Below are 26,447 nucleotides of genomic sequence, written 5' to 3' on the forward strand. Positions count from 1 at the left end.
ATTTGTTATATAAATAATTTTTTCCTAAACATTTAAAAATAAGTAAATATTTGTTGAATTCTTGTTTTATCCAAAGTAGCATCTAGGTGCTGGAAATCCAGGAGAAAATGTCAGACAACATTTCTGTTCTCATTGTGCTTGTATTCTAGAGGGAGACAGATAATAAGCAGATAAGTAAATGAGAATTTAAGCTAGTGATAAATGTAGAAATAAAACAATATGGGTTAGAGAATGATAAGGAGGGGGCTACTTTGTTTGTGAGGGAAGGGTCAGGGAATGTCTCTCAGAAGATACATGAGGCTTGAGCTGAGATTCAAATGATGAAGGAAAGCCAGTCATATAAAGATCTAGGGAAGAGCATTTTAGATATATGACAGCACAGGGACAAAGGCCCTGAGGACTAAGAGGGAATGAGCAAGAAGGCCAAACCATGAGCAAGGGAGAGAAAAGGAAGAGATGAGGGTAGAGAGGTAGAGAGGGATTATGTGCTGTAGGCTAGAGCAAAGACTGAGTTGTCCTCAATATTTATTCTTCCCTACCTCCGTAGTAATAGAGCTGTGGGTCGGCACATGTCATTTTAACTAAAGACATTTCCCAGGCTTACTTGCAGCTGTGTGTGCCACGTGAGGAAGCTGTGGACAATGAAGATGTTAAGCAGAAGTAGAGTGAAAAAGTTCTGGACTGTGCCCTTAAGAGAAAAGAAGCCTAGCCCCTCTTTTGCCTTTTCTTCCTCTTGCTAGCTAGGTTGCAAATGTGATGATGAAACTTGGGCATGCATTTTGGAGCCAGAGATGGAACTCCATGTTGAGTCTTGCAGAACTGCCCTGCCAACCCAGGACTGTCTTCCTTTGAACTGTGTATGAGAGATAAAGAACTCTTAATTTATTTAAACCACTCAGTGTATCTTTAAGATCTTTCTTTTTAAATACCTTAGACTATACCAGAATCAGCATGGCAGCCTTCCAAACCATAGTGAAGAGTTACATTTAATTCTGCTGACAGAGAGAACCCACTGAAGGATTTAAACAGAGTATGAGATGATCTGATATATGTTTTAATAACCACTTTGCAGATAACAAATCATAGGGGGAGCATGGAGACTAGTTAAATGACTATTGCTATAAACCAGGTGAGAGATAATGGTGGATATGAGGAGGATGGTATCAATGGAGATGAAGAGAAGTGAGCAAATTCAGGTTACATTTTGGTGGAAGCTTGAGGACTGACTGTTGGATAGGAGTGAGGGAAAGAGGCATCAAGGATAAATATGTATGAATATATGAATGAATATCCGTGAATGTGCTTCAATTTTGTATTCATTCTACTGTTGATGGGAATTTTAGTGGTTTATATTATAGAGCTATTAGGAATAATACTACTATGAGCATTCTTTTTTTTTTTTTTTGAGATGGAGTCTTGCTCTGTCACCTAGGCTGGAGTGCAGTGGTGTGATCTCCACCTCCTGGGTTTAAGCAATTCTCCTGTCTCAGCCTCCTGAGTAGCTGGGACTACAGGCATACGCCAGCATGCCCAGCTAATTTTTGTATTTTTAGTAGAGACGGGGTTTCACCATATTGGTCAGACTGGTCTCGAACTCCTGACCTCAGGTGACCCACCCATCTTGGCCTCCCAAAGTGCTGGGATTACAGGCGTGAGCCACCACGCCCAGCCATTATGAGCATTCTTGTACTTTTAATGCCTTAATTATTAATTCTTGCCTTTTAATGCACATATGTAGGTATCTTTTAATGCACTTATGTAGCATTTCCGTTGAAGATATATTAAAAAGTGGAATTGCTGAGTCTTAGTGTTTATATATATGCTCAGATTTAATAGATACTGCCTAACAGTTTTCCAACGTGGTTATACTGACTTATTTTCCTACTAGCAGTATATGAGTGTTCCAGAATATTCATCTCTGTCAACACTTGACATTTCAGTTTTTAAAACTTTAGCCATCCTGAAGAGTCTGTTGTGGTATGTTTTTGTGGGTTTAATTTCTACTTTCCTGATGACCAGTAAAATTGAGCAAGTTGTTTTGATAACGCGTATCGGTCATTTGAGTATCCTCTCTTGTAAGGTGATTTAAGACTTTAACCCTTGTTTTTTTTTTTGAAATTGGATTGTCTTTCTTTTTCTTAGTGATTTATAGGAATTACTAGATATTCTGGATACTAATCTTTTATCAGTTATATGCATTGCAAATAATTTTTCCTACCCTGTGGCTTGGCATTTCACTGTTAATATTTTTTTTTTTTTACTTTTCATTTTGAGGTAATGGTAGATTCACATGTAGTTGTAAGAAATAATGCAGAGAGATGATTTGTACTCTTTACACAGTTTTCCCCAATAGTAACATGTTGCAAAACTATAATATAATATCACAAGTAGAATATTGATACAGGCAAGATATAGAACAGTTACATTACCACAAGGATTCCTCATAGTGCCCTTTTATAGCCATACCTGCTTCTCTCCAGCCCTATACCCCCTTAATCCGTGGCAACCAATAATCTATTCTGTGTTTCTATAGTTTTGTCATTTCAAGCATGTTACATAAACGGACAATTCTAAATCATCCATTTCGTCTAATACAGTGATTTTTAGGACTGGCTTTTTTCATTCAATATAATTCTCTAGAGAGTCATTCAGGTTATATTAATAGTTTATTCCCTTTAGTTAATAGGTTATATTAATAATTATATGTAATTACATTAATACTTTATTGCTATTATTGATAATTTAGTCCTTATATTGATAGTGTATTCCTTTTTATTGCTGAGCAGAATTCCATGTTAGAATGTACCACAGTTGTTAAACCATTCACCTGTTGACATATGGATTGTATCCAGTTTTGAGCTACTATTAATAAAGCTGTCATAAACATTTGTATACAGTTTTTATATACACATATGTTTTTATTTCTTTAGAATAAATGCCCAGGAGTATAATTGCTGGGTCTTACGATAATTGCATTTTTATTTCCTCTGCATATATTTGGAGCCATGTCATACAGTGTTACCACTTTTGTTTTAACCATCAAATATAATTTAGAAAACTAAAGAAGAAAAAGAAAGTCTGTTGTTTTTATCCTATTTTTGCTTATCGTATTCTTTCTTTTTTCCTAATGTTCCCAAGATTTTTTAACTTTATCATTTGCTTTCTGTTTAGAGAATTTTCTTTAGCCATTCTTTTAGAGTCAGTATACTCATGAAAAATTATCTTCATTTTCCTTAATCTTAGAATGTCTTGCTTTCCCTCCTTATTCCTGAAGGATATTTTCACTAGATATAGGATTCTGAGTTGACAATTCTTTTCTTTCAGCACTTGGGGGAAAAAAAAAGTTGTGCCACATGCTTTTTGGCTTCCATGATATCTGAAGAGATCTGCTTTTGAATTGTTTTTCTCCTGCAGATAAGGTGTTGATTTTCTGCTGCTTTTAATTTTTGTCCTCAATTTTTAGTTTTCAGAAGTTTGACTATGATGTATCTTGGTGTGGATTTCTTTAGGTTTATTCTGTTTTAGTTTGGCTCGCATCTTGAATCTGTAGGTTTATGTCTATTGCCAGATTTAGGAAGCTTTCAGCCATTAATTCTTGTGTACTTTTTTTCAGCCTTTACCTCTACCTCCTCTTTATCTAGGACTATGATGATACAAATGTTTGATATAGTCTCACAGGTCCTTGAGGCTGTGTTCTCTTTTCTAGTCTGTTTTTTCTCTTTTGTTCAGATTGGATAATTTCTATTTTTCTGTCTTCTAGTCTCATCCACTGGATTTTGTATTTAGGTTACTGTAGTTTTCAGTCCTAAAATTTTCGTTTGGTTCCTTTTTATATATTATGTTTCTTTGTGAAGACTTTCTGTTCCTTTTCTAAGACTATATTTTTCATTTGTTTCCAGACTGTCTGCAATTGCTTGTGGAAGGATTTTTATGGTGGCTGCTTTAAAATCTTTGTCAGGTAATTCTAACATCCTTGTCATCTCACTGTTGGTATCTGTTCATTATCTTTCTTCATTCAGTTTGAGGTCTTTCTGGTTCTTGGTATGACGAGTAATTTTCTTTCTTTCTTTTTTTTTTTTTTTTTTTTTGAGACGGAGTCTTGCTCTGTCACCCAGGCTGGAGTGCAGTGACACGATCTCAGCTCACTGCAAGCTCCGTCTCCCGGGTTCACGCCATTCTCCTGCCTCAGCCTCCTGAGTAGCTGGGACTACAGGCGCCCGCCACCGCACCTGGCTAATGTTTTATATTTTTAGTAGAGACAGGGTTTCACCGTGGTCTCGATCTCCTGACCTCGTGATCCATTCGCCTCGGCCGCCAAAAGTGCTGGGATTACAGGCGTGAGCCACCGCACCCAGCCTATGATGAGTAATTTTCAATTGAAATCTTAACATTTTGAATATTATGAGACTCTGTTTCTTATTTAAATCTGTTTTTAGCTAGTACTCCTGAGACCCTTATTTATTCCCCATACATTTAAGGAATAAGTCCAATTAAATGTGAAATATCATCCCGTTTATGAATTGCTGGATTTCATTTGCTAATATTTTGGTTTTGATTTTTGCATGTTTGTTCATATGTGAGACTGGCCTAAATTTATTCCTTTCCTGTAATGTTTTCCTTAGGTTTTAATATCAATGTTAGTTTTGCCACAGTAAGTGAGTGTGATCTTTTTTTATATTCTCTGGAAGAGTTTTGATGCAACTGGTAGTATTTCTTTCTTAAATGTTTGGAATAATTTACCAGTGAATCCATTTCGTTTTCTTTGGAAATAGGCTTAGAATTGAGGATTTAATTTCTTTAACAAATACAGGACTTTTTTGGTTATTTTGTCTGTGTCAGTTTAATAAGTTAATTTTGTGCAAGGAATTTGTCCATTTCATCTAAATTTTGTAATTTATTACAATAAAGTTGTTTACAGTATTCTCTATTTTTGTAATGTCTGTAGGATCTGTGATGATGTGCTTCCTCATTCCTATTGTTGGTTACTTCTACCTTTCTCTTTTTTTTTATCAGTATCTCTAGGTGTTTACTGATTTTTTGGTATTTTCAAAGAATCAGATTTTGACCTTATTGATCCTTTCTACTATATATTTTTAGTTTGACTGGCATAAGTTATCTTTACCATTTCTTCACTTTCTTTGCTTTTAATTTTTTTATTTGTTTAAACTATTGGCACACATGCTTAGCTTATTAAGTTTCAAGTGTTATTTGTTTCTAATATATAAATTGAAGGCTATAAATTTCACACAAAGCCCTACTTTAGTAAGTTTGTTATGTCATATTTTCATTATCGTGTAATTCAGATTATTTCCTTATTTCCATTTTCATTTCTTCTTTGACTCATGGGATATTTAGAAGTGTATACAATTGAGTAGTTCTTAGCCATCTTTTTCATTATTGATTTATAGCCTAATTTCATTATTTAGAGAGCATATTCTATATGTTTTTAGTTATTTGAAATCTGACTTGCTTTTTGACCCTGGCATATGAAGACTTATGTCTTCATATGTAAACTGTCCATGTGCATTTGAAAATATGTTTTGTATTTGTTGGATGCAGTTTTCTGCATATATTCAATTAATTTAACTTAATCATGTTATTCAAATCTACCTCTATTAATTTTTGCCTATTTTATCAATTGCCAAGAAAGATATGTTAAAAGTCTCAAGTTATGCTTGTAAATTTGTCTATTTCTCTTTATTTGTTAGTTCTACCAGTTTTTTCTTCGTATCACACATATCTTTAATTTAGTCCTTTACAGAAAGAATCTTTTTCCCATAAAAAGCAAAATTAAGTGCACATCATTTTAAATAGGAGTGAACAAACTTTTTTTTGTAAAGGGCCAGGTAGGAAATATTGTAGGCATTGAATGCCACATGTTATCTCTGTAATATATTCTTCTCCTTTTATTTAAACATCTTTTAAAAATATAGCAACAGTTCTTAGCTTGAGAGTCATACAAAAACAGACTGCAGGCCAGAGTTGGCATATGGACCATAGTTTGCCAACTCCTGACTTTAAGTATTAAAATTAATGTGTTCCAGGCCGGGCGGGGTGGCTCAAGCCTGTAATCCCAGCACTTTGGGAGGCCGAGGCAGGCGGATCACGAGGTCAGTAGATCAAGACCAGCCTGGCTAATCTGGTGAAACCTCGTCTCTACTAAAAATACAAAAAAATTAGCCAGGCGTGGTGGCGGGTGCCTGTAGTCCCAGCTACTCAGGAGGCTGAGGCAGGAGAATGGCGTGAACCCGGGAGGCAGAGCTTGCAATGAGCCGAGATTGCGCCACTGCACTCCAGCCTGGGCGACAGAGCAAGATGCCGTCTCAAAAAAGTATAAATTAATGTGTTCCAGTAATTATATCAAAAACAAAATAAAATAAAAATCAATTGGTATATTTGCACACCTGCAATATGCTCAGGGACAAAAATATAAAATAAATATAATATAGCCACTATTGAGAAATTACTTTAGATAGTATAATTAGAACAAATGTACACATGAAAAAGACAATATTAAATACAAAGCAATATATTCTGAGCATTTTTAATAGCTAAATCTTATAGTTAAAACAGAGAATAGGGGAGTACATGAAGGGCATAGCTAATGAGCAGCAGAAAAGTTAGATAATAGAGGATCACTGAAAGTCTTTATGGATAGAGACCTCTTTGAACTGGACCTTGAGACATGAAATAACAGAGAAAATAGAAAATAACATGAGCATAAGTGAAAGGGAATTTGGAACTTGTGGGGCAATGAAGGTAACCACAACAACAAAACCCAAAACAAGTTCAACTTCCAACCTCACCCAGTCACACACGCTAATGGCTTAGAAGAAGAAGACTGCCATTTCCAGGCATAAATGCTATTTACCTCAGTTTTCACTGTTTTAAGCCCTATGTCTGGCAATTAGTAGAAGTTGTGAGACACAAAAAGCAGCTCACTGTCGAGAGACAGATCTGCAGAACCAGACTCAGAGACTAGATATTGCAACTATTAGACAGGGAATTTAAAATAACTATGATTAATATGTTAAAGACTAAGTGGAAAAATGAGACAACATGGGTGAACTGCTAGAGGTTTTCAGCAGGGAGTTGAACAGTGTAAGAAAGAATCAAATAGAAATGTTATAAATAAAACATTTATATGGGAACATATAAAGAATGGCTTCAATGGTTTCATCAGTAGAATAAACACAACTGAGGAAAAAAAGATCAGTGAACTTAAGGATAAGTCAAATGAAATTACACAATTGAAACACAAAGAGGAAGAAAAGCAACAATAACAGAGCAATTGATAACCATGGGACAATAGCAAACATTTTAATATGTGTGGAATTGGAATCTCAGAAGAACAGAGAATAGGGCAGAAGAAATATTTGAAGAGAAAATGGCCAAGAATTTTACCAAAGTGATGAAAGACATCAAACCACAGATCCAGGAAGCCCACAAACAAGATAAATACAACACACACACACACACACAGACACACACACACACACACACACACACACACACAGAATCATCGTATTCAAACTGCTGAGAATAAAAATTAAGAGAAAACCTTTAAGATAGCCAAACTAGAAATGCACATTACATACAGAGGAACAAAGATAAAAATTACAGTATTCTTTTCATGAAACACTATGCAAGTCAGTAAATAATACAGTGACATCTTTAAAGGGCCAAAAGAAAAAGAAGTTGTCAGAATTTTACTTCCAACAAAAATATTTTTCAAAAGTGAGGGAGAAATAGACTTCTTTAGACAAATAAAAAGAGATAATTCATTACCAGCAGAACTGCCCTATAGAATATGTTAAAAGAAGTTTCTCAGGCAGAAGGACTATAATACTGGAGAGAAATTTGGGTATATACAAAGAAATGAAGAAACCTGGAAATGACTAAAATGAAGGTAAATATAAAATACCTGTTTCCTTTTGTTTAATTTCTCCAAAAGATAACTGACTATAATTCAGGGGTCAACAAACTTACTCTTTAAAGGACTAGATAGGAAGTAAGACTAGGTAGTAAATAATGTAATGTTTTCTTCCTTTGCAAGTTTCTTTGCATCTTCTTTTACTCCTTATTTTTTCTTTTGCTGCCTCCTCCTTCTTCTTCTCTTTCTCCTCATCCTTTTCCCCCTTCTCCTCCTCTTCCTTCTTCTACTTCTTGATCCTTTAAGAATGTAAAAACCATTCTTACCTCAAAGGCCACAGTATAATACTGTTACCACAGTATAAATACTGTGAGCTTGATATGGACTATGGGCCATATTTTGCTAACCCATATTATTAGCAATGTATTGTGGCTTCATGGCATATGTAAAAGTAAAATATATGACAACAATAACACAAGGATGAGGGAGAAATTGATATATAACAATATATTGTTATAAGATCCTTATACATGAAATGGTCTAATATTATTTGAAGATATATTGATTAATTAAAAGATGTTTTGTGTATCCTGAACAACCATTAAAATATTTTAAAAAGAGGTTTAAATAATAATTTATGTAGAGATAAAATGGAATCATAAAAATACTTATTTACTCCAAAAGCAGAAAATTTGTGAAAATCATAATTTTCTTTGGAAAAATTGATCCTTTTATCATTAATGTACCTCTTTATTCCTGTTAATGTGTCTTCATCTGATAGTAATAGAGCCAATCCAGCTTTCTTTTCATTATTGTTTGTATGATATCTTTTTCCATCTTTCTCCTTTTTATTAATTTTTAATTTACATTTAAAAATGTAACAAATCCATGGAACAAATAGAAAGCTAACAAGATGTTAAATTTTAATGCAGCCATATGTATTAGTCTGTTTTCACACTGCTATAAAGAACTTCCCTGAGACTGGGTACTTTATAAAGGAAAGAGGCTTAATTGACTCACAGTTCCTCATGGCTGGGGAGGCCTCAGGAAACTTACAATTATGGCAGAAGGGGAAGCAGGAATGTCTTACATGGTAGCAGGCAAGAGAGAAGAGCAGGGGAAACCACCACTTAAAAAAATCATCAAATCTTGTGAGAAGTCACTCACTGTCATGAGAACAGCATGGGGGAATCTGCCCCTGTGATCTATTCACCTCCCACCAGGTCCTTCCCCCAACAAGTGGGGTTTACAGTTTAGATTACAATTTGAGATGAGATTTGGGTGGGGACACAGGCAAACCATATCACCATATTAAGAATTATAGGCAATCTTTGCATAGTGGTGTGGGACCACACAAATGACTGTGTAAGCAGAAACCCTGCCAGGTAATTTAGAGTCAATAGGAAAAATTACAGTTGTTTCATGATCTTTAAGATTTTTGTCAAAACATTAAAAACTTTCTTCGTCTATTATAACTATGTAGGGCCACGAAAAAAATAGCAAAATTTATATTTATTTAATATCCTATTATTCTAAACATTAGAAACATTGAAAATAAAGTGTTTTCTTTGTTAAAAAAAGAATAGTTTAAATAGTGCTTGCCTTTTTCTTCTTCTTATTAACTTATGATATGGAGTGATAATCTTTACTGTGGCTTGGTGCATTGTCATACTTCTTTCTAACTTTGAATCAGCTTCCAACTTTTTATTCTTTTCACTTTTAATATTATGAAATATCTCTGAGTTCCTTTAATATGAAATTTCTTTCTGGCATCACATCCTCTCAAACATGTACTTTCATCACAACTACTTTCCTCATGTATGTCAGTAAGTTAACCTTGACTAAGTTCTTCCGGATGCATTACTAGAATCTTTCAAATGGTGGCATTGTCTACATTCCCACAGTCAGCTATTTCTTCTATAATTCTACTTACAATATATTTCAGTTTCACTTTGAGGACTATCAGTTTTCATTCTTTTGGTGTACTTTTAACCTCCTTAACCAACTCTGTCTTTCATTTGTACATTTTTTGTGAAAAAAAAAATGATGTGGATTTATCACTGGGAGTCAAAGAGGCAATACTACTACATTCTTTAGTCTGTATGCAAACTCAAAAACAGATGCACAGTGACTAATGACTGACAGACTTTGAATGGAATGACTTGAATGGTCACTGACCTTGATATGTATCTGTCACTTATGTAGTGATTTGTGGAATAGAGTTCTAGCAGCAAATTTATATTTTATGCAATTACAATTTTATGTAACTGGAATTTAAACTATGTTGGGGTACTGATGTTATTTAACTAAACTGTAATAACTAGAATTTGTACATACTGGAACAGTGCAAAGTGAAGGCTATCTTTACATTAAGTGTGAATGTTCTAAATACACCAATTAAAAGACAGAGATTGTCAGATTGGATAAATAAGCAAGACCCAACTGTGTGTAGTCTCTAAGAATTGCAATTTAAATGTCAAGACAGATAGTTTAAAATAGGATTAGGGTGACAAATCTTTCTATAGAATTCCAAATAATGTATTTATTTTTATTTATTTGTTTTTGAGATGAAGTTTCACTCTTGTTGCCCAGGCTAGAGTGCAATGGCGCAATCTCGGCTCACTGCAACCTCTGCCTCCTGGATTCAAGCGATTCTCCTGCCTCAGCCTCCCAAGTACCTGTGATTACAGGCACCCATCACCACGCCTGATTAATTTTTTGTATTTTTAGTAGAGACGAGGTTTCACCGTGTTGGCCAGGCTGGTCTCAAACTCCTGACCTCAGGTGATGCACCCACCTCGGCCTACCAAAGTGCTGGGATTACAGCCATGAGCCAGCGTGCCCAGCCCCAAGTAATTTAAACAGTTACCTCCTCCTCCAGGAAATGGAGCTTATTTATCCACCCCTCCCCTCTCTTTGAATGTGAGTTGGATTTAGTGATTCACATCCAAATAATCGAGTACAGAAAGAAGAAAAACAGAAAATCTGCAATGGAGAAACCTGCAAACCCTGCCTTAACCAAATGACCAAGGATAATATCATTAGTCATAATTCATGTTGATATCATGTGCCCCCTAATATGATATGATGAGGAAGGACTTCACCTTTATGTTATTCTGCCCCAACAACCTATAACTACAGAAAAACTATGAGAAAAACATCAGACAAACCCAAATTTCAGACATTCTACAAAATACCTGACCATACTCCTCAATACTGTCACGGTCATGAAAACAGGGAAAGACTGACAGACTTTGAATGGAATGACTTGAATGGTCACTGACCTTGATATGTATCTGTCACTTATGTAGTGATTTGTGGAATAGAGTTCTAGCAGCAAATTTATATTTTATGCAATTACAATTTTATGTAACTGGAAATACTGTCACGGTCATGAAAACAGGGAAAGACTGACAAACTGTCACAGACCAGAGGAGCCTAAGGAGACATGATGACTAAATACAATGAGATATCCTGGAAAAGATCCTGAAAGAAGATGTGAGTGTAAAAACTAGTAAAATCTGAATGAAGTCTTGAGTTTAGTTAATAATAATGTATCAATGATGGTTTCTTGCTTTTGACAAATGGACCACGGTAATAGAATATGTTAACATTAAGGGAAACTGAATGCAGGTATACAGGACCATCCTAGATTATCTTTGCAACTTTTCTGTATCTAAAATTATTCCAAAATAAAAAGTTTATATATTTGTAATTCAAAAGTAAATTATAGGACTAGACGCAAATTAAATGTAAATTAAAAATTAATAAAAAGGAGAAAGATGGAAAAAGATACCATACAAACAATAATGAAAAGAAAGCTGGATTGGCTCTATTACTATCAGATGAAGACACATTAACAGGAATAAAGAGGTACATTAATGATAAAAGGATCAATCCAGCAAGAAGACATACATTCCTAAATGTGTATTTACTTAAAAACAGAAATATAAAATATATGAAGCAAAAATTAATAAAACAGAAATAATAAATCCAGAATTATATCTCACAATAATCAATAGAACTAGGAACCCCCCCCCAAAAATAATACTCTAGAACAGTGGTCCCCAACCTTTTTGACACCAGGGACCAGTTTTCTGGGAAATAATTTTTCCACAGACAAGAGGTGGGGAGGAATAGTTTCAGGATGGAACTGTTCCACCTTAGATAATCAGGCATTCGATTCTCATAAGGAGCATGCAACCTAGATCCCTCATATGTGCAGTTCACAATAGGGTTCTTGCTCCTATGAAAATCTAATGCTGCTGCCGATCTGACAGGAGGCGTGAACTCAGATGGTAATGCTTGCTCACCTGCCACTTGCCTCCTGTTGTGTAGCTCAGTTCCTAATGGGCCACAGTACCCAGTCTGTGGCCTGTGGGTTAGGGACCCCTGCTATAGAAGACTATAATAGAACAGTATTATAGGCCATGTAGACCATAGACCATTATAGACCATTAAAACACAACAGAACACGCATTTACTTCAAATGCACATGGAACATTCACCAAAATAGACCATATTCTGGACTATAAAACAAATATTAACAAATTTAAAATAGTTTAAAATCTTACACATTATGTTCTCTGACCTTAACAGAATTAAACTAAAAAGTAGAAAATCCCCCAAATGCAAAAACACGCTTCTAAATAACCCATGGATCAAAGAGGAAGTCACAAGGATATTAAAAAAATATTTTGAATTAAATGGGAATGACCACACAACATATTGAAATTTGTAAGATGCAGCTAAAGTAGTGCTTAAGAAAAATTTTTAACATTAAATACTTTTATTAGAAAAGAAGAAATATCTCAGATTAATGATCTAAGCTCCCACTCTAAAAAACCAGAAAAAGAAAAGCAAATTATACCCAAGCAAGCAGCGGATGGAAATAATACAGACAAAAGTAGAAGTCAGTGAAATGGAAAATAGAAAAAAAAAAAAAAAAAGGAATTCAGTGAAACCAAACTGTGTTTCATGGAACATTTTTATAAAATTGGTCAGCCTCTAGCCAGACTAACCAAAATTAAAAGAGAGAAGGCACAAATGACCAATATTAGGAACAAAAGAGGAGACATCATTACAAATCCTGTAGACATTTAAAAGATGATAAGAGAACATTATAAACAACTTTATGCCTATAATGTTGACAGCTTATATTGATGGACAAATTCTTTGAAAGACAGATACTACCTAAGCTCACTCCAGAAGAAATATATAACCTGATTAGTCCTATATTTATTAAAGAAATTGACTTAGTAATTAAAAACATTGTAAGAAAAAAATGATACCATATGGCATCACTGGTGAATTCTACCAAACAATTAAGAAAGAAATATTACCAATGTTACAGAAACTCTTCCTGAAAAATAGAATAGAAAGAAACACTTCCCAGATAATTTTATGAGCTATCATCACCCTGACACCACAACCAAAGACTTTAGAAAAAACTACAGCTCAGTATTCTTTATGAAAACAGATACGAAAGTCCTTCACAAAATATAGCAAATTGAATCTAGCGCTCTCTCTGTATATATATAGATATATATTTATATATAGATATATATGTTTATATATAGAGAGAGAGATTATGTATTTTATATATATTACATCATGACCATGTGGGGTTTATCCTAGGAATGCAAGGCTGTTTTGACATTGAAATATCAATCATTATAAGTCATCATATGAATAGACTGAAGAAGAAAAACTATATAACCATCTCAATTTAAAAAAAATCAACATCCATTTGTATCAAAAACCCTAAGAAAATTAAGGATACAAGGGAACTTCCTCAAGCAGATAAAAGGATCTCTACAACTAATATCACAATAGTGTTTGAATGAATGCTTTTCATCTAAGATCAGGAACAAGACATGGTTGTACACTCTCACCACTTCTATTCAACATTGTACTGAAGTTCCTAGCCAATGCAGTGACGTAAGAAAAAGAAACAAAAGACATGCAGATTGGAAAGGAAGAAATAAAACTCTCTTTGCAAACAGCACAATTACTGCATAGAAACTCGCAAGCCATCACGCGCGCGCACACACACACACACACACACACACACACACAAAAGCTACTAGAACTAACAAGGAAGGTTTGAGGACACAAGATTAACATACAAAAATAAATTGAATTTCAATTTGTTAGAAATGAACAATTGGAAATTGAATATTAAAAAAATACCATTAACATAACACCAAAAATTAAATACTTAGGTATAAAGCTAACAAATATTTGCAAACATACGGATGCTGGATGCTATAAAACACTAATGAAAAAAGTTAAAAGAATACCTAAATAAATTGGAAAGATTAGCCATGTTCATAGATTAGAAGACTCAATATTTTTATAATTAATTTTCCCCAAATTGATCTATAAATTCAATGCAGTCCCAATCAGGATCTCAGTAAGATTTTTTGTAGATATTGAAAAGCTGATTCTAAAGTTTGTAGAAAGGGCAAGGAGCTACAATAGCTAGTACAATTTTGAAAAAGGAAAACAGCATTGGAGGACTCTTGTTATCTGAGTTAATATAAAGCTACAGTAATCAGGACCGTGTGGTATTGGCAAAAGGATAAACACAGAGATCAATGGAACAGAGTAAAGAGTACAGAAATAGAACCACAAATACTTGGTCAATTCATTTTTGACAAAGATGCAAAGGCAATTCAGTGGAGAAGGCATAATTTTTTCAACAAATTGTGCTGGAAGAACTGGACATTTATATAAAAGGGAAAAAAGAACCTTAACCCATTCCTTGCACCATGTACAAAAATTAACCCAAAGTGGTTTATAAAATTAAATATACAGCCTAAACTATAAAACTTTTGGAAGAAAACGAAGGGGAAAATTTTTTGTGTTCTTGAGTTAGGCAAAGATTTCTTACATACCACACCAAAGGCAAAATCCATAAAATGAAAAACTGGATACATTGGACTTCATCAAAATTAAACACTTATACTCTTTGAAACACAGTGTTAAGAAAATGAAAAGAAAAGCTATAGATTGGCCAGGCACAGTGGCTCACACCTGTAATCCCACCACTTTGGGAGGCCGAGTTGGGTGGATCACTTGAGGTCAGGAGTTTGAGACCAACCTGGCTAACATGGTGAAACCCCATTTCTACTAAAAATACAAAAATTAGCCAGGTGTGGTGGTGGGTACCTATAATCCCAGCTACTCGGGAGGCTGAGGCTTGAATCCGGGAGGCAGAGGTTGCAGTGAGCCGAGATTGCGCCATTGCTCCAGCCTGGGCAACAAGAGCAAGACTCCATCTCAAAAAAAAAAAAAAAAGAAAGAAAGAAAAGCTATAGATTGAGAGTTAATATTTTAAAACAGTAACTGATTATGTATTTTTATCCAGAACATATAAAGAACTCTTAAAACTCAGTAATAAGAAACAAAGAACCCAATAACGTAACAGACAAAAGATATGAACAGACACTTTACCAAAGGAGATATATGGATAGTAAATAGATACATGAAAGCATGCTTAACATCATTAGTCGTTAGGGAAATACAAATTAAAACCACAGTGGGATACCACTACATGAGGATATGGAACAATTGCAACTCTCATTCCTTGCTGGTAGGGATGCAAAATGGTACAAACACTTTGGAGAACAGTTTGACAGTTATTTATAAAGTTAAACACGCATTTACTGTATGACCCAGCAATCTCACTCCTAGTTGTCTATTTACCCAAGAGAAATGAAAACATATTTACACAAAAACCTGTATATGAATGTTTGTAATATATGAATGTTGCTTTATTCGTAATCACCAAAAACTGGAAACCACTCAGATGTCTCTCAGCTGATGAATTGAGGTACATCCATACAATGGAGTACAACTTGCTCTAAAAAGGAACTAATTGCTGATACATGCAACAATACGGATGAATCCCAAATGCATTATGTGAAGTGAAAGAAGCCAAACTCAACAGGGTACACACTATATGATTCTATTTACATGACATTTTTAGAAAATGAAACAATGAAGACAGCAAACAGATCAAGAGTTGCCTGGGGATGGAGAGAGTAGTTGACTGTAAAGGGGCATACAGGAATTTTGGCAGGTATTGGAATTGTTTTTGGTTTTTTTTTGTTTGTTTGTTTTTTGTTTTTTGAGAATGGAGTCTTGCTCTGTTGCCCAGGTTGGAGTGCAGTGGTGCAATCTCGGTTCACTACAACCTCTGCCTCCCAGGTTCAAGCAATTCTCCTGCCTCAGCCTCCCAAGTAGCTGGGACTACAGGTGCCCACAGCCACACCCAGCTAATTTTTCATATTTTTAGTAGAGATGGGGTTTCGCCATGTTGGCCAGGATGGTCTCAATCTTCTGACCTCATGATCCACTTGCCTAGGCCTCCCACAGTGCTGAGATTACAGGTGTGAGCTACCGTGCCTAGCCTGGAATTGTTTTATATCTTGATTGTGGTGATAGTTATATGACTTACACATTTGCCAAAACTCAAAACTGTACACTGAAAAGGGTGAATTTTACTGTATGTAAGTAGTAACTCAGTAAGTCTGACTTTTAGAAAGAACATTGGGGGAGGGACACCTGCTTGACATGAAAGGAAAGGGTAGGGAGCTGTACGCAAAGCTGGAGAAGTGGAGTTCTAAGGAGATGACCTGTATGCATCAAACTAGAGATGCCAGGGCCCTCCCTGAAATACTGAATTAGAGTCTTGAAGTAGATATGCTGCACGTCACTGCATTCATTTCTTTTGGCTGCTGTAGAATATTCCATTTTTTTGTTTGTTTGTTTATTTTACTTTAAGTTCTGAGATACATGTGCTGAACATGCAGGTTTGTTACATAGGTATTTATGTGCCATGGTGGTTTGCTGCACCTATCAACCCATCATTTAGGTTTTAAGATCTGCACGCATTAGGTATTTGTCCTAATGCTCTCCCTTCTGCTTCCCCCCACCCCCCAACAGTCCCTGGTGTGTAATGTTCCCCTCCCTATGTCCATGTGTTCTCACTGTTCAGCTCCCATTTATGAGTGAGAACATACAGTGTTTGGTTTTCTGTTCCTGTGTTAGTTTGCTGAAGATGATGGTTTGAATAGACCATAGTTAATTTATCCAGTCTTCTGTTGATGGACTTTTGGGTTGATTTCACCCTTTGGTATTGTGAACAGTGCTGCTGTGCATTCCTTCACCTTTCCTACTGAGTATGAACAAGCATTTTTCTTGGTCAATAGGAGTGGAAATGTTGGTCATGGGGTAGGTGAACATTCAACTTTAGAAAGTAATGCCAAACTGTCTTTTAAAGTCATTGCATCAATTTAAATTTCTACCTTCAGTGTATAAGATACTCTGTGAATTCACATCCTTGCCAACTCTTAATGTAGTTATTATATCTTCCTAGTAAATGGGAACTTTTATCATTGCACACTGTCCTTCATTATCTCTATAATTGCTTTTTAGCATAAATAGCATTTTGTCTGTTAATATAGCCACATCAGCTTCCTTTTGGTTATTGTTTGCCTGGCATATCTTTTCTCATTTTTTTACTTTTAATCTTTCTGTAGCAATATGTTTTAAGTCTGTCTTTTATAAATAGTATACAGCTGAATTAAAAAAAAACTCATTCTGACCATCGTTATCCATTTAGCATTTACCGTATTTACAGTTATTCTAATTACTAATATATTTTGATAATATTTCTTCCATCTAGACTATTTCTGTTTGTGCCCTGCCCTGTTTTGTTGCTATTTCATTTTCTTTCCTTTATTGTCTTCTTTCGAATACATTATTTTACCTCATTATACTTTTATTCCTCTATTATTTTGGAATTGATACATTCCTTTTATATTCTTATTGTGATTAGCTTCTTATTTTCACATGCATATATTGCTTATCAAAGTCTAAAGTTAATAAATATCTGTACTTTTCCCTTTAACAGTATAAAAACCTCAGAACATTTTAACTCCATCTTCCTCCTGATGTAGCATCTATTTTTCTTATGTATTTTAGTTGTATCTTTTTTTAAAAAACCCACAAGACGTTAGTTAATGTTTTTTATGTAATCAATATTTGTTATATTAGCCAACAGATTTGTCACTGTCTTTGCTCTTCATTCCTTGTTGCATCTCAGACTTTCAATACTGCATTCATTTCCATCTCCCTAAATTATATTCTTTCAATTTCCACTAGTACAAGCCTATTTTTGCTGATGATAAACTCTTTCAAATTTTATTTGCCTCAAAATGTGTTTATGTCCTGCTTTTTGAAAGTTATCTTGTCAGCACATTCAATATATTATTTCATTGTTTTCTAGCAATTATATCTGCTATTGAGGAGCCTATGGACTATTGAGGAGTCAGTGGTAAATAGTGGCTAAAATTGTGAATGAAAACAATTTGTCTTTTGTTTCCTGTCTAGTTGAAATAAGTTCTTTTTGTCTTTTGTGTTCTACAGCTTCATTGTGATGCATCTAGGCATATAGGTCTTTTAATTTATCCTGCTTTGTATTTATTGGGATTCTTGAATCTGTAGACCAGTGTCTTTCATCACTTCTGAGCAACCTCATCCATTATTTATATGCATTTAATAGAAAACAAGAACATCCCAGTACTTTGGGAGGCTGAGGCGGGCAGATCACAATGTCAAGAGTTCGAGACCAGCCTGACCAAAATGGTGAAACCCTGTCTTTACTAAAAATACAAAAATTAGCCAGGCGTGGTGGTGCGTACCTGTAATCCCAGCTACTCAGGAGGCCGAGGCAGGAGGCAGAGGGAGGCAGGGGTTGCAGTGAGCCGAGATTGCGCCACTGCAATCCAGCCTGAGTGACAGAGCGAGACTCAGTCTCAAAAAAAAGGAAAAAAGAAAACAAGGACAATTGATAATAAGTGACCTAAGCCTAATTAAACACAAGAAGACAGAAAAAGAAAAGCAGTAAACTGGAAAAAAAATGAAAGGAAATAATGAAAATAAAAGCAGACATTAAGAAAGTAAAAACTAAAATGATCCAAAATAATTAAAAATTGGCTTCTTTATTTTTTTATTTTATATTTATTTATTTATTTTTTTTGAGACAGAGTCTCACTCTGTAGCACAAGCTGGAGTGCAGTGGCGTGATCTCAGCTCACTGCAACCTCTGCCTCCAGGGTTCAAGCAGTTCTCGTGCCTCAGCCTCCCGAGTAGCTGGGACTACAGGTGCGCACCACCACGCCCAGCTAATTTTTTGTATTTTAGTAGAGAGAGGGTTTCACCATGTTGCCCAGGGTGGTCTCAAACTCCTGAGCTCAGGCGATCTGCCCACCTTGCCCTCCCAAAATGCTGGGATTACAGGCCTGAGCCACTGCGCCGTCAAAAATTGGCTTCTTTAAAAGAACATAAAACAGGCAGATCTCTGACAATAATGATAAAGAAAGGAAAATAGAAGGCACACGTAAACACTATTAAAATGAAAAAAGGTCACTAACTATAGATACAGTAGAATTTTTAAAAAATCGTAGTATGGTAACTTTGTGCCAATACATTTTAAAATATGAAATGAAAAATCTCCTAGAAAAATGTAAACTACCAAAAATAACTTGAGAAAAAATAACAAACTTAAAACAATATTATTAGATAATTTGAATTGGTAGTCAAAAATATCTCTCTGTCTTTTAAACACACACACACAGACACACACTCACATACTCTAATATGCCAGAGGGGCGAAGGCCTCAGGCCTTTTGTAGGCAAGTTTTACCAACCTTAACAGGTCAGTTAATTCTTTTTATACTATTCCATAGGGGAAAAAAAGAGGAAAAGCTTATCAACTGATTTTATGGAGCTATTATAACTTTGCTACCAAAATTGAAACAGCACAGTACAAGAAAAAATATACATAGATCAATCTTATTTAGGAACATAGAGGCAAAGATTCTAAAAAACATTAGCATTTTTAAATGCTCATCATAATCAAGGAAAAATGTAAGGAAAGTTCAACATCAGAAAAATTTAGCAATATAATTCACCATATTAACATATTTAAAAAGAAAAAACCTCATGGTCTTGATATATACCAAAAGAAAAAAAAATCATTCAATACTATTCAACATTAATGATAAGGGAAAATCCTCTGGATGGAGCAGAATAGAAGAGAATTTTCTGAACCTGATTGTTGTTGTCAACCAAAGCCCTAGAGCAAAAAATATCCTTAGTAGGGGAACTTTTGAAGCATTCCTTTTCTACTTCTCCATTAAAAGCAGAGACAAGTCAAGGATGATCATTGTTGCCACCATTTTGGTACTGAAGTCCTAGCACATGCAATAAGACAAAGTATGGAGGGAAGAGAAGAGGGAAGGAGGGAGAGACGGGAACAGGTAGTACCACTCAGGAATGCATGTGACTATAAATATCAGAAAACTACCAGTGGCCTAAACAATGAAGAGTTTGTCTCATACACAAGAAATTGGGAAGTGAGGAGCCTAGGAATGGTGGCATTGATCAGCAGGGTTGTCATGGTGTTCTTTCTACTTTACCCTCTTTGGTATGTTTGATTTAATCCTCATGCTTGCCACCTCTTGGTCATAAGATGGCTTCTGCAGCCCTGGGCCTTACGTACACATTCCAGGCCAGATGAAGGGGAAAATAGTGGTGTCAGTCTCTTCCCAGAAGCCTTGGGGTGGACTTTCCCTTACATCTCACTGCTCACTGCTAGCTACGAGAAAGGCTGGGAAAATGTATGTCCAGGGATAGGGTTAGAGCTAACATAAGGATTATAGACATACTTATACTAAATAAATACTTAGAATGATGTTATGCTTATTCTAATCCATTCATGGAAATTCTGTTATTCTTTGTTGGATAAGTATATTTAATATCTGAGACATACTAAAAACTTATTTATTGTTTATCTTAAGTTAAAATTTAACTGCATGTTCTTAAAAAAATTTTTTTTTCTAATTTGCTAGGAGTTGGGCACATTGTCACTCTGAAAAAACTGGGGCTCTAAAATTAGTAATAACTGGCTGGGCGCGGTTGCTCACGCCTGTAATGCCAGCACTTTGGGAGGCCAAGGTGGGTGGATTACGAGGTGAGGAGATTGAGACCATCCTGTCTAACACGGTGAAACCCCATCTCTACCAAAAAATACAAAAAAAAATTAGCCGGGCATGGTGGTGGGCACCTGTAGTCCCAGCTACTCAGGAGGCTGAAGCAGGAGAATGGCTTGAACCTGGGAGGTGGAGCTTGCAGTGAGCCGAGATTGTGCCACTGCACTCCAGCCTGGGCGACAGAGCAAGACTCCATCTCAAAAAAAAAAAAAAAAATTAGTAATAACTACCACAGAAGCATACAAGTTTGTCCAGAAAGACAAGATTTTTTCCTCTACATTAACTCTGGCAAAATTTACCACACAGATTTTTCCAGCAGGGAAATTGAGTAGCAAAATAGGCAGTGCATTAGGATATGGTTTTGTAAAAATGCAGACACATTCTTCAAATGCATGTGTCTCATAAAATCCAAGGCCACATGAAATAATAATTTAGTGATAGCATTTCTGCAGACAGCTAAGAAAATTCTTATTGATATCATTAACTGTGGATTAACAATGTGAAATTACTTATCCTTGAGATCTTTATCCTACCAAATTGTACTAAAATTTTACTAAAATCCGTTATAAGTTATGCCCACTTGAAAATTTCTCAGCTGCTGTTTTGTTTGAACATGGGAATTTAGCCATAAATCTCACTTTTCTGCAAGAATCTGAAAGTTAAACAAAAATTGTACTGAGTGCAGACAATAGGAATAACAAATTTTACTGGTGAATCTGTGGATTCAAAGCAGGCTGAACACAGGATGTGGACTTACTTTCAGAAGTGGGAGAGCAAACTCCAAAGTGGACACCAGGGAAGGAGAGCATAGAACTGAAGGCAAAAACTATACCCTTAAAATGGGGTCTTCACACACTACTGGCCAGGGGAGAGTGAGGACTACAAGTCACAGGGAAGCTTGCCGGAAGCCAGGGAAACCAGAGGGGTGTAAAAATGGGTTGATCAAATGCAACAAAGAAATCCCTTTTGTGAAGGTGAGTTTCATTGAAAAGGCTCTGCTGTCTTTCCTACTTTTTAAAAAAGAGCTGAAGATATTCCTTGCAGCTCAGTTGAGGCAATCTAAGAGAACCAAGTCCTCAAAGTGAGATTCTAAATTATATATTGATATCCTTTACTAGCGTGCTGTTTTTGACCAATATCTGCCAATTCCTTCTAAGATTGTTGTTATAGAAAACTAACAGAAAAGGGGGTTGAGCTGAAGGAATTGAGCTGAAAGAAGCCTCACTTCTTTTATTCAATTAACCATTTAAATAAATTTTTTGTTCTCTTTCTTGGGATGAGTAGTATAAGGATTTTTCTCCCCTGAGAATGTCAGACTTGGGCTTTTGGTAAAGGGCAGTCAGGTTTGCTGCTAGGCAGTAGGAGAGATGTGATTGAGACAGCATTGTCTAGCATGTGGGCCCATTCTTCCTCGACCATGGACTAGGTGTGTTCTCTAAAAGTTGTTGCGTATAGATTTAACTGATTTCAAAAATAATCTTTATGGTGCTTTTCAATTGTATCACTTCCCTCAGTCATTTAAATTTTTTAGAATCTTTTTTTTTACACAATAGAATAGTCCATATGTAGCTATGTTAAATCACATATTACATGAACCTGGGAATCTGGCTATTTAAAGAAATCTTCTAACAAAGCATTTTATAAGACAGATATTACTCTCTAATTTGCCTGCTTTTAAAATGTGCCTGCTTTTAAAATTTGCCTTTTTATCAGGCAGTTTGCATAAGGTGGGCTGACCTTGTATTCTAATAGAACTGTTGCCCTCTCATGCTCTTGGCTTCCTTTTGAAGTCAGTGATCATAGCTGTTTCATTGAATGAATACAGAAAGAAAGATAGTGAGCGCACAGTGGGTGACAGAGCCATTTGACTTTCAAGGTGCAAACCCAATAGCATCCAACCAGTGACTCAGCCTCTTCTTCTGAAAAAGGTAACATGTACCATCTTCATCCACAGCCACTTTCACTATACCTCGGGAACCACCGCCATCTCCAGCAGAAGTGAAGTTCTTTCCCAAGAAACAAAGATCAAAGGTATTTATATTCCTCACTATAGAAAGAAAATTGTTCTTATTTACAACACTTTCTGTGAGATATTTGGTGATTTACACATGTTATTGAGTTGTACCTTCAACATAGAAATAAGTGCTATTTCAGCTGCTGCTGGTATGCATTTGACTTTCAAAAGGGGAATTGTACAAGTCAACTCTAGCATAATGTTATTGGTGGGATCTAAAAAATTCAATCATGTTGCATCATTGCAAGATTAACTAAATGACTGGGTCAGCCTCTAATACTAACTGGTCAGGAGTCCAGTGGCTGTTGCTTTGTATCCAAATTTGTATGGTATAGGATATCTTATTGTGAGGTTCTACTGTATTTCATTTGTCTATAAATACAAGCTAAAAAGGCAAGATCTCCAAACATAGAATACCTTAATGAAGCAGGGGAAAGAATTCTGTATTATTATTATTTCAAGACAGAGTCTCATTTACTCTGTTGCCCAGGCTGGAGTGCAGTGGCACTATGTTGACTCACTGCAACCTCTGCCTCCTGGGTTCAAGCGATTGTCATGTCTCAGCTTCCCAGGTAGCTGGGATTACAGGTGCCTACCATCAGGCCTGGCTAATTTTTGTATTTTTAGTAGAGACGGGGTTTCACCATTTTGGCCAGGCTGGTCTCAAACTCCTGACCTCAAGTGACCCACCTGCCTCGGCCTCCCAAAGTGCTGGAATCATAGGCATGAGCCACCATGCCTGGCCTTTTTTTTTTTCTTTTTTAACCATCATGTGGCACTTTCTTTTCTTTCTTTCCTTTTTTTTTTTTTTTTTGAGATGGAGTCCTGCTCTGTCACCCAAGTTGGTGCAATCTCAGCTCACTGCAACCTCTGGGTCCCAGATTCAAGCGATTCTCATGCCTCAGCCTCCCGAGTGGCTGAGATTACAGGGATGTACCGCCACTCCCAGCTAATTTTTTGTATTTTTAGTAAAGACAGGGTTTCGCTATGTTGGCCAGGCTGGTCTCGAACTCCTGGCCTCAAGTGGTCCACCTGCCTCGGCTCCCAAAATGTTGGGAATGTAGGCATAAGCCACCACACCGGGCCAAATTCTGTATTCTTTAACATTAACTCCTCACAGTACAATGTAATTCATTCTTATGGAGATTCCCCCAGTTTAAATGTGCTGGACTTTTGTACCTTGCTTTCTTATGTTTATGGACTGCAGACAGTGATTTTTGAAACTTTTCACCACAGAAAGGAGACAGCTGGCACTGTCTTTTTCTGGCTTACCTTATGTGGAAAGTGGTCATGTTTTCAGCTGCTCTCATAAGAAAAGAAAGAAGGAGAAATTGGAGAGCAGCACAGGAGAAATTAATCCTACTGCCTCTCCATAGTAGACTGCTACCTGCTCTTCTCAGACTTTTATCTTTCAATACTGAAATCATCAAGAGGTTTCACTGTATTACCAGCACTGGTGGGCTGTGTCCCCTTAAGAGATTTCCAGGCTATTTATGTAGCAGCATGTCATGTGACACCCCAGTTGCCATGGCAAATATTTGTGTTTCATGAAAAATGTGAGTAAAGAAAATCAATGTAAATGGCCAAATCCCAAGACAGGCAGGCCTTCAGGCGAGTGTTTGGCCTGCACCATTATTGTTTCAAATTCAGCTGTTTAACAGGCTGTGAGAAGGCCATGGGCTAATGTGCATAATAGGAACAGGCGGAGGCACCTGTTTTGATTCTTCCCTGTTGGAGCGCTCAGGTCCCACAGTTTTATAGATAACAGATCTACAGGTAATACAAATATTATGACTAGGTTTTAGCCAGTAAATGGTTTACCATGAAAAAATAGTTTTAAATAATGACATATTTTCTGAATGCTAATGAGCCCTGGCTTTAATTTTCTCTGTTGACTTCACAAAGCTCTCCCGAACTGCTGGAAACAGTAATATTTAATGACTTTTTCCTGTGGTCCCAGATTGGGACAGCATTTCTAAATTGACTCTTCAATGGTAAATGTAATTTTTCACATATTTTGTGGGAAGTGTCCTGGGCATGGAAGTTAAAAGGCTAAGAGAAGGACTTCAGTATGCCAAGCCTCGTGATAGAGCCAGTACAGACCTTTGATCAGACTCCACCACAAAGCAGTGTGGTGCCACGCTAGTGTCCCCTAGAAGTGGGACTTGGCATCTGATTATAGTGTTTTTGTAAATATTTACTTAGTCAAACTCTTTCTTCAAAGCAAACGGGGCTTGGCAAACAGAGCATCATTGTCAGTGTGGGAAAGGTCTTTCTAATTGTTAGCTCCTGCCTGCGTGGAAAGAGAGAACAGGCTGGCCCAGCAGGGAAAGTGGGGAAGGGGGTGAGGCTCTGAGCCTTCTATTTGTTTTGTAAAATTGCCCATGAGAGTCGTTTTGATTTAAACTGTGTCTCATTCTTCATTGTAGGGGAAAAGCAGAAGGTCAAGAGGACATCATGATAGGAAGGTCTGTAATTTGTGTGACTAGTTGAAATTTAGGGTCTGTCACCTGATGTCCCTTCCTTTTGCTGCAGGGCAAAAGTATGGGTGACTGCTTGACAGCTGGAGATGGCAACAAAAGTTCGTGTTTCCTTTATAAAAGAAATTAGATCATGGTTTCAGGAAAAAAAAAACATGGTTCATTTAAAGTGAAAACCCTTTTTTGCCTTCTTTTGGGACTGAATTACTTCTCAGGCTTCAGTCCAAACAAATGACTTAGTGTCCTTAAAATTTGGCTGAATCACATCAGTCTTCAAATTCAATCATAGATTTTCATCTTTTAAAAGTACACTTAAAAAGAAATAAAATGTGAAAAATAAATGCAGTTGTCCCCCAGCACGTGCTTATATGTGTGCATGCATATAGGATGAACACACACATGCAACATACTGCATGTATGCTGTAGTACAGATGGGATTTAGAGTTAAGCTAATCCTAACAACTAAGGTTACAAAAACATTGGAAAAATGAAATAGCCCCCACAATATGGCAAGTACATGCCAGCAAGGAACATTCCACAAGGCCATGCATGGGTAATAAAAGTCCTGAACTTGAAGTAGGAATGCACCGGATTCTCCTTTGAGCAAGTCACTTGACTTCTCTGCTCTTCACTTTCCTCCTCTGACAAATGAGGATAATACCTTCCTTCACATAGGGTTGCTGCAAGGATCAGATGCGTTAATGTGTGTGAAAGTGTTTTGGAAAAGTACTCATTATCATAACTCATTGGTCCATTATTAAGAGCATCTTCTAGGCCTCCCTTTCCTGGTGATCTCTTATCAGTAAGAATTTCACAGAGATCTTAGCCATCTGCTTTCAAGGAAAAAGGCCCAACTTTGGGGTCACATTTTATTCCTGCAGAGCTATGCCTAGATAGAGCTGTATTTACATCAATGATTACCTACAGTCCCTCTGTATCTAGACAGATTGCTCCTTGGTAAACTAATCAGTGCAGTTAGATCCTTCCTCTTGCGTCCCTTGACGTCTTACTGTGAG

At 36.2% G+C, this 26,447-nt stretch overlaps 1 protein-coding gene across 9 annotated transcripts in view; it reads left to right on the forward strand.

The window, feature by feature from the left end:
• Positions 1–26,447, forward strand: part of IQCH (IQ motif containing H) — a 250,784-nt gene that overhangs the window by 89,456 nt on the left and 134,881 nt on the right. For all 9 annotated transcript variants that reach the window (XM_012507362.2, XM_003267135.2, XM_030814630.1 and 6 more), the window contains 2 exons: positions 22,892–22,968; positions 25,381–25,419. Coding sequence is in view for 5 of the 9 variants with exons in the window: in XM_003267135.2 (XP_003267183.2) it covers positions 22,892–22,968; positions 25,381–25,419 (116 nt within the window). In the remaining 4 variants the exon portion in view is untranslated. The remainder of the gene's footprint in view (positions 1–22,891; positions 22,969–25,380; positions 25,420–26,447) is intronic.

The sequence above is a fragment of the Nomascus leucogenys genome, chromosome 6, assembly GCF_006542625.1.
Source record: "Nomascus leucogenys isolate Asia chromosome 6, Asia_NLE_v1, whole genome shotgun sequence".
NCBI classification, from domain to species: domain Eukaryota; kingdom Metazoa; phylum Chordata; class Mammalia; order Primates; family Hylobatidae; genus Nomascus; species Nomascus leucogenys.